This window comes from Diceros bicornis, chromosome 38, assembly GCF_020826845.1.
Source record: "Diceros bicornis minor isolate mBicDic1 chromosome 38, mDicBic1.mat.cur, whole genome shotgun sequence".
NCBI lineage: Eukaryota > Metazoa > Chordata > Mammalia > Perissodactyla > Rhinocerotidae > Diceros > Diceros bicornis.
Genome location: NC_080777.1, coordinates 29,259,121 through 29,267,604, shown reverse-complemented (window position 1 = coordinate 29,267,604; position 8,484 = coordinate 29,259,121). Strand labels below are relative to the sequence as shown.

At 55.3% G+C, this 8,484-nt stretch overlaps 1 protein-coding gene across 1 annotated transcript; it reads right to left on the bottom strand.

Moving 5' to 3' along the window:
- Positions 1-848: 848 nt before the first annotated feature.
- On the bottom strand, positions 849-3,202 carry LOC131399565 (maestro heat-like repeat-containing protein family member 7). The gene is made up of 6 exons (XM_058533906.1): positions 3,160-3,202; positions 2,943-3,007; positions 2,396-2,518; positions 2,196-2,275; positions 1,657-1,786; positions 849-1,022 (listed from the first exon to the last, which is right to left on the bottom strand). The coding sequence occupies exons 1-6, from the start codon at positions 3,200-3,202 to the stop codon at positions 909-911; spliced, it is 555 nt and encodes a 184-aa protein (XP_058389889.1). The 3' UTR covers positions 849-908.
- Between the last annotated feature and the right edge of the window lie 5,282 nt (positions 3,203-8,484).

Below are 8,484 nucleotides of genomic sequence, written 5' to 3'. Positions count from 1 at the left end.
AAGATAAACCTATTTCCCCCACTATTTTCTATGAAATTTTGGAGACTATTTCAAGTGGTGCTTTTGGAGGGCACCCTTTATCTTTGGATAATGAGGACTCAGTAATGGACTTTTTGAGGACATCTCCCACCCCTGATGGAGGACCAGAGCCCAGCATCTCCCCATGAACCCCAACTACAACAGTGCCTCTGCTGGTCCACTAACAGAAGTTGCCTACCAAGTACAAAAATGCTTCTCAGCAAACATTCCAGAAAGGATACATTCCAAAAGAACTATGTCACTCATCCCAATATGGACACGTTTCCTCTCCAGACACGGCCCCGTCAGTCTTTTTATATCTGTGCAATCTCGTCTCCTTATTTGTAGTCACACCCAATGTTTTATCCAAAATTATATTATCTTAACTCTACCATCTTGTTCATGAAAGTTGGTTTCAAGTGACTCTTGGCTATGTCCCCAATCCAAACTCTGCCTCGAGGGATGACAATTTATCACAACTAAGAATACTCGAAAGGCTCTAAAGACAGTAAAAGGAGTACGTTGCAATGCTGGGCGTCTCCTGTGGGGATTACATTTGGATGGTAAAACTGGCCTTGATGGGGGAGCCTGGGGTCTTCTTTGTCATTGAGCAATGGCAGCCACTGCAACAGGAAACTGAATAAGATTAAAACCTTGACACAGATACTAATATCATTACTGTTAAAGCCCAAGTGTCCAGGTCCTGGAAGGAAACCTGAGCCTGATGGCCGTGGTTCTCAACATGGGATCCTCGGAACGGGGGGGCACAAGGGAATCGGTCTCCAGGAGATGGTTGTGCATGCTGAGGTGTGGGAATCAATGGCCCTTGCTCTGGAATGACACCCAGACTGTCCTAATAGTCCGTTCCTTTCCTCCCAACATACCATGATTCATACAGGGTTCCTGCAGCTGCTTACCTCCAGGAAGTTCTGCAGCATGAGCATGTTGGGGCCCATACCATCCATCAGAAGAGCTTGTAACATGTCATCCAAGGCCTGGATTGTCTGACAAGTGAGCAGACATGCAGTGTAGGAGGACGGACAGCCACGGTGCCAGCTCGGCTCCCTGGTGCCCCAGACCCCTCCTCAGGGGGCAGGAAAGTGGGGGCACCACACTCTGGTCTTCTCAAGCCCTGATCTTTCCTGACCTCCCTGAAAGCTGGACCAGGGCCAGCCCAAATTATAGGCCAAATAGTAAATCACAGGCATCGGGCAGCTCTCCCCAGCAAATATAGCCCCCGTGGGACGGTCACCATTCGAGATCCATTCTGTTAGACTTAGGAAACTTCTATTTTTAAAACTGAGCATTCTTGAGAAGATTTGGCAGTCTCTTGGTCAGTTATTTCACAGAATCTACGGGTTTTGTCATTAGACTGTCTCCTCCTGAGACTGAGGCTGCCATGGAGCTAGAGAAACGTGGGCCTTGGTGACAGAGAAGGACATTGGGTAGACGGGAGCATGAGCCACTCCCAGGGAGGCAGGTGGGGGGATGCAGCATGAGGGCCGTGGGGCCTTGGGATCCTGAAGGAGGGGGAGAGGGGGAGGGGGAGGAGGGCCTGGGAGCTAAGAGGACAGGAGGGGGCCTCCAAAGACAATCCTCCCCTGTGGAGATCACTGACACAGGGCCAGCGGCGACTACCTGGAGGTACAGACTCGCGCTCTCCTTCCTGTCTAGACTGGGCACGATGAGTGGCAGAGAGAACACGCTGGAAATGCTGACACTGACCAGGTCCAGTTTCTGGGGCATGTAGAAGGGTGGATGCACCTGGCTTCAAGGAGAGGGGGAATGACAAGGAGGCTCTGGAGGATATTTGTGAGAGGCTGGGTTATGTTTCTGGGACCCTATGGAAGGATCTGCTTAGCTGCTGTCTCTGAGGCCCAGGTAGCAGTGGGGACATGAGCCCCCAGACACTTTCCAACAGCCTCCTTTCCAGGGAGGGAGGGCCCTGATTCTTGGGGAGGCTTCCCCACACTGAATGTCCTAATAGGCTTCCAATAATGAAACTGGGGGATACCCCTCCACCCCACCCAGGATGCTGGTAGATGAGGCAGCAATCATGGGGCCCTGCCACCCACAGCCCAAAAATCAAGTCCCCAAACCTTGCCCTTCCTCCCAACCCAAATGTTCTCAGCCTCAGAGACCCAGGAGCTCAGAGGAGATAAGAGCAAGGAAGGAACCTCAGGGCCACGATGCAGAGCATGGCTTGCTGACGCACACTGCTGATCAAGACCTCCGTGGGCTCTTCGAGGATGAGTGTCTAGAAGGGCCAGGAAGAAACAAGAGTTCCCCTCAGAGAGAGGCGCCGGCCATCAGGGCTAGGACCTGTCATCCCCATCTCTGGGTGACCAGCTCCCAGAAGAGCTTGGGGCTTCCTCACCTCAATTTTCTTGGCCAGAATGGTTTTGGGGAAGTAATCATTCATATTGCCGTCTGCCTGGGCACGAACAGCGCCACTCAAGGTTTCCACAGCCCGCAGGAACCGCAGCTTGTCGAACTCGGACTAGGACACAGCGCAGAAGGCAGGAGGCTGGCCTCAGCCCTCAGCTCCTGCAGGCCGCGCCTGGGACCTGCCCCTCACCCTGCCCCTCACACCCAGCCCGGACCTCTGAGCAGCCACAAGGGATGGCTCACTTGATTTGCTCGGGACAGTGTCCCGATCCCCTAGACTGACACCCACCAGTGTCCCGGCCCCCTCTGTAGCCTTCTGGGGACAGTGGGGCTAGGGGACTGTGAGAAGATCCTTCCATACAGAGCCTGTCTGGTGGCCTGGCCACCTCAGACTGCTGGGGTCAGGAGGCAACAACGGGCGGAATTTCAGGTGGCTGCCAAGCCAGGGCTAGTGTTCAAAACCCAAGGAAGCAGGAGCCCTCATTTTTCTCTATTTTCCTCCTCAGCTCTCAAAAATTTCCAGGAAATTTCCTTACCGCTTGTCCTTGTTCTAGAAATTCCAGAATAAACTGATAGGCTTCTCTTTCTGATTGGCGCAATCCTGCAAAGGGATGTAGTTGGGGGGAGTTAGGCTGATTCTCTCAGGTGGAATAGGAAAGCAGAGTCACCCCACCCTGACCCTTTGCCAAGAAGGCTCAGGAACCATCAGGGTGTGGGTGTCCCAGCTCCCAGGACCAGCTGCTCCAGGCCTACGGCCTGGTGTGGACCTCAGAAGCCCACACGGAGACGCAATCATGTGGGCACTTAGCAAAGGATTTTCTGCACCAGGCACGGCCAGGGAGGGAAGAGCAATGGGAAACAGAGAGCTTTAAGTCACCCCCAGTGGCCACAAATTACTGGCGCTGTCCTAGAAGGCCTCTGAAACGCCTGAATGTGGATGGACTTGAAACCCCTAATCAGCCGGGGAAACTCCCCTGTCAACCGGGCTAGTATAGCCGTCCAGGCGAGCCTCCCTGAGCAGGAACCCAGGTGTAGACACAGAGGCTGGGGGTCGAGGCTAGGAATAGAACCTGTCCACCCCAAGGGGCCTCAGGAGGGGATGAGGCAAGAGGATGGAGATGGCGGCAGCAGTGGGACCTGAAGCAACACGGGCCACCAGGCCTGAGTTCAGGCCCTGTCCCGCTGTCCCAAGAAGGGAGCGCCCAGGGTGGGGCTTGAAGCCACGGCAGTTAAATGTCAAAATGCCTGAGTCCAAAGGTGAGCTTTTCCACTTTATCAGCCCTGTGACCTTCGGCAGATTAAACTCTCGCAACTCCCGCTTCCCCTCTGCACAATGGGGAAGACAATAGCATCTGTTACTGCTGTGAAGACTAAATGAATTAATGCACTTAAGGAGCAATCTTGAGCAAATTAAGTCGTCCCAAGCTTCGGTTCTGCCCTCTTAACAGGGGGATGGTAATCACAGCATCTGTTATTGTTACGAGGTTTAAATTCATTCATTCATGTGAAAAATTGGGACTAATCCTGGCACACGGTAGGGAATCAATAAAGTCCTCCTCTGGCACGCACTGGTGGAGCACCTGCTCCGTTAAGGCATCCTTCCAGGCAGAGCCTGCAGACACAGAGCCCCACACCAATGCTTCCTTCCCAGGAACGACTGCTCGGTACACCTCTAAAGGAACTCTTGTTGCATTTGTTCGTATAAGTTTGTATATCTACACACACAGGGGTCAGAGGAAATCTCCTTGACTGGAGGTGAGTGGTCTTGAAGGACGTGAGGAGCAACCCATACACACATCCCGGGAAAGCAGTCTGGGCCACAGGACAGCCGAGGCAAAGGCCCTGAGGAAGCCATGCCCAGCATGCTCACAGAACAGCAAGGAGCCCACATGCCTGGAGTGCAGGAGCGAGGAGAATGAGGCGAGAGGAAAGCAGAGCGGTCGTGGGACAGGTCACTAGGGCCTCGTGGAGCCTGTTGTAAGGCCTGTGGTAAGGACTATTCCAGGACTGTTGTAAGGATTACTGAAAGACCTGGGGTAAGGATTATCTTAAGGCCTGTTGTAGAGACTATTGTTTTTGTGTGTGTGTGTGAGGAAGATCAGCCCTGAGCTAACATCTGTTGTCAATCCTCCTCCTTTTGCTGAGGAAGACTGGCCCTGGGCTAACATCTCTGCCCATCACCGCCATTTTTGTATGTGGGACGTCGCCACAGCATGGCTGGATAAGCAGTGCATCCGGCCACACTGGGGATTCAAACCCGCGAACCCTGGGCCACTGAAGCGGAGCACGCAAACTCAACCACTACACCACCAGGCCAGCCCATGTAGGGACTATTCTAAGGACTGTTTTAAGGACTGTTGTAAGGCCTGTTGTAGGGACTATTGTAAGGACTTTGGCTATGCTCTGAATGAGGCGGGAGCCCTGGGTGGATTTGAGTAAAGCGTGGCCGGGTCTGACTTTTGTTGAACAAGATCACTCTGGCTGTTCAGTTGGGAGTAGACAGGGGTGTAAGTGGATCGTGGCAGGGGCCTGTGATCATAATCCACGGGGCTCATACCAGGGAAGGGAGGAGCGAGCGGTCAGATTCTGCGTCTATTTTGAAGGTAGAACCAACAGGAATAGCGAAGAATAGATGTAACTATGAGAGAAAGACAGAAGTCAAGATTTTTGGCCTGGGAAACTGAAGGATTGAGTTGCATTAATTGAGATGGGAGTCGAGTCAGGAGTTTGGTTTGGAACATGTTAAATTTGAGATGCCTACTAGGCGACAGAGTGGAGGTATCGATAGTCAGTTGGATTTAAGGTCTAGAATTCAGGGACAGAATCCGGACACAGAGACCAATTTGGGAGTTGCCGGTGTATAGATGGCTTCTAAAGACCTGTTCCGGCTCTCCTGAACAGTCGTCAGCTGGGCGAGGGTTAACTCACAGCCCCAGACAACGTCCTGTTCCCTGCCCAGCTCCAGGCTTCTCACGGAGGCAGGTCTGAAAAGGGACAGGTACGCAGAGACCAGAGCTGTGAAGGCAGCATCCAGAAATGGGCAGACTCATGCCCATTAAGTGACATCTCGGGCAAGGACTGAGCAATCACCATCACCTCTGCGCCTCTGTGCAGTGAGTCAGGACACAGCCCGGTCCAGGGCCAAATGCTCACCCGCCAAGTTAGGCTTCCAAGAGACACGCTCAGTTGATTGTGCAAAGGTTACTCTGCTTCGTTTTTGCTGGTCAGGAGGCAGATTCATCTGTACATTCAGGGCAGCAGCCAGCAGCTTGTGTGGAGAACAGGAGCCAGGCCAGGCGCGAGATGCTCCCCCCTAGGGATGCAGAAGCTGCAGGAGGCAGGCCCTGGCCATTTATGAGAAAAGGAATCAGCTGAGCAGTGCCATGCTGGGTCCCACTGTCAGCTTCCCTTTCCCTCGCCATGGGAAGATGGGACCCTCTGAAGGGCCCTGATTCATCCTCATTTGCCTAGGAGTCTCCCATTCCGGGCTCTCCCCTGAAATCTCAGACTCAGAGGCGGCCTCCCAGGTCACGGTGTCCACCCCTCTGCCTCTGGGCTGAATTGCCTCTGGGAGTCTCGCTGCTCAAGTCCTAAAGCCCCCTTGTACCAGAGGCCTCTGTCCCCATTCCTTCCGATGTCAGGGGAGCTAAGAGCCCCCAGGCGTCTGCCCCTCCCAGACACAGCCCCGGGAAGCTGCTTGTGGACCAGGAGGAAACCACTACCCGACCGGGTTCTCTCACTGCCCTGCACTTCAGGGCCCCAAACTCGTGCTCCCCCTTGCTCTTAGAAGAGCCCCCGCCGGGCCCCGCCCTGTCTTCTTTTGTGTCCCCCTCCTGTTAGCTGGTCTCGTCAGTCCTGTTGCTGGGGAGCTGGCTCCTTAGCAGGTGGTCCCCCAGGAACTCCCCAACACTCAGTCCAGGTTTCCCTGGGCCTGACTCAGCACAACCGTCAAAACTACATCATCCACAATTCAGCCAGACTGAAGGTGTTTAAGGCCTGAGATCAGGATGCCTACAACCTCCCCAGGGACCCCTGGAGTGGTCCCCCTTCCCAGCCCTCCTCCACCCAGAAGGGACCCCCACGGTCCCCAGGACAAGGCCGGAACTGCCCCCACCCGCAGCCGCCTGCCCAGCCCTCAGGTCCTGCCCCTCCTTTGCTGCAGAGATGGGCAGACAGGCGGGGACCCCCCTACCTGACACACCAGGCGCCTCAGATCCGGGGCACACACTTCTCCTGGGCATCGTGGCTCCAGGGGGCGCTGTGCCCTGGGTCCTGGAGCGGCCCCTGCAGGGCAGGAGGGAAGTGGCCCAGGCTGGAGCTCCCATCGCCACCCAGTGGTCCCTGGGGGAGAAGGGCTGCAGGCAATCTTGCCCAGAGATGGGGGACAGGCTTTGTGGGGAGTCCCTCCTCCTTGCCACCCCAAGGAAGGCCCCCAGTTGTCCAGCTTTGGAGAGGGGGCTGTTTCTCATGGGAGCCTCCACTCTAGGCAGCAGGAGCTCCTGGAACGGCTTTGAGGAGGTGGAGACTGAGCCACGCTCCTCACTGACCCCTGCCTAGCCTGGCCCACTGGAAGCCAGACCTCCTGAGGCTGCCAGAGCCCCCTATCCTTCTTGGGGAAGTGGCTCGCAGAGCCTGTCAAAGCTCTGGGAGTTGCAGCTGCTTCCATCCCGCAGAGGGAAGAGAGGACCCAAGAGCCTCCGTCTACCACCCCATCCACCCCGCCCCACTCCCCAAGGACCTGGTCAGACCAGCTGGAGGGGCCAGGCAACTCTGCCCCCTTGGGTGGGCAACCTGAGAGCTGGGCAGAGCTTCTGCTCAGAAAACTCGGCACAAAAGAACCTGCATCACCAGCTTGGCCACTTGCAAAGAGCAGACTTTATTGAAGTATTTGGCACTAAACCCACACAATTCCAGCCCCACAGCCGAGTACACGCCCACTTTGCAACTGCACCAGGCATCCATTAGGGCCAATAAGTTAATGTAGAGGGCGCTCAGGTGTGGGGGGCTCCACTGTCCCGGCTCAGCCCGAGGAGCTCTGGGCTCCCAGGAGAAACGGGAAGGGAGATGGCTGTGCACGGGGGAAGGGGCTTAGAGACAGACTGGATGGGAACAGCATCCAAATAAGACATTCGAACATAACGGGGGCAGGGTTGACCCCAAAAGTGGCGGAGCTGCAGGATGTGGTCAGAGGCAGTGACAGAAACACAGGTGCATCCCCTCAGCTCCCTCTCCTCCCCGATTCCTCTGACGGGTCCTTCCCTCAGCGCCTTGTGCAGCAGGCTACACAGCTTTCGGTCCAATTGGGAGAACTGTGCCTCTTTGGGGTCAGGCATCCAAGTTCTTGGAGCCTTAAGCTATAATCATAGCTGCTGTCCAAGTCCAGGGAACTCGGAACAGGGCGGGAAAGAGTTTTGCACGGACAAAATCAGAACTCAGCGCGCTAACCCTCCTCGCCTCAACTCAGCGGTTTCTCCTTGAAGCAGGAGCCCTACCTGCATGCCTGGCCTGGCCGCCACAAAGGCTCTTGGACGAGCACCCGAGGACTGCCGGATGGTCTTAGCACAGGCAAGTTCCAGGCCTGCTCAAGGCTCAGCAGCTGGGACAGTTAATCAGCGCCCTTAAGAGAGAGTATTCCCACGTTTGTGAAAATAAGGACTTGCCCTCTTTCAAGGAAATCCACAGTCTCAAAGCAGAAGCCCAGCTGGGTGCTTTTCCAAATATTTGTAAGGTATTGGTTTTTAGGACTATGATGAAAAGATGTTGGAGGGCGTGATGGGACCGCCAGCCCTCACGATGCCCAGAGGAGGTGGTCCAAGGGTGGCTGTTCACCAACCAACACTGCAGGCCAGCCCCCAGCCAGGCCTCCCGAGGCGACAACCTGTGAAGCCCCGAACTCAAGGCTCAGAGGTCTGAGTAGATGCTGGGAGCCCACGGGGCGCAGAGAGCGTGGAGTGATTGGGCCCCCACCGGGGATTTATGGGGTCAGGAAAACAGCTGAGTCCAGGAAGACAACGCTCCACCGGGACATACTGACCTTTAACCTGCCTCTTGGCGTGTGCATCACAGAGCACATTATAA

What these genes read in the sequence shown, in the direction of transcription:
- LOC131399565 (XM_058533906.1), bottom strand. Translation starts at nt 3,202, where the DNA reads ATGATTGCGTCTCCGTGTGGGCTTCTGAGGTCCACACCAGGCC. An exon ending in TCTGAGGTCCACACCAGGCC is followed by an intron (nt 3,008 to 3,159) that starts GTAGGCCTGGAG and finishes ATCCCTTTGCAG; the next exon opens with GATTGCGCCAATCAGAAAGA. An exon ending in TTCTGGCCAAGAAAATTGAG is followed by an intron (nt 2,276 to 2,395) that starts GTGAGGAAGCCC and finishes TGGCCCTTCTAG; the next exon opens with ACACTCATCCTCGAAGAGCC.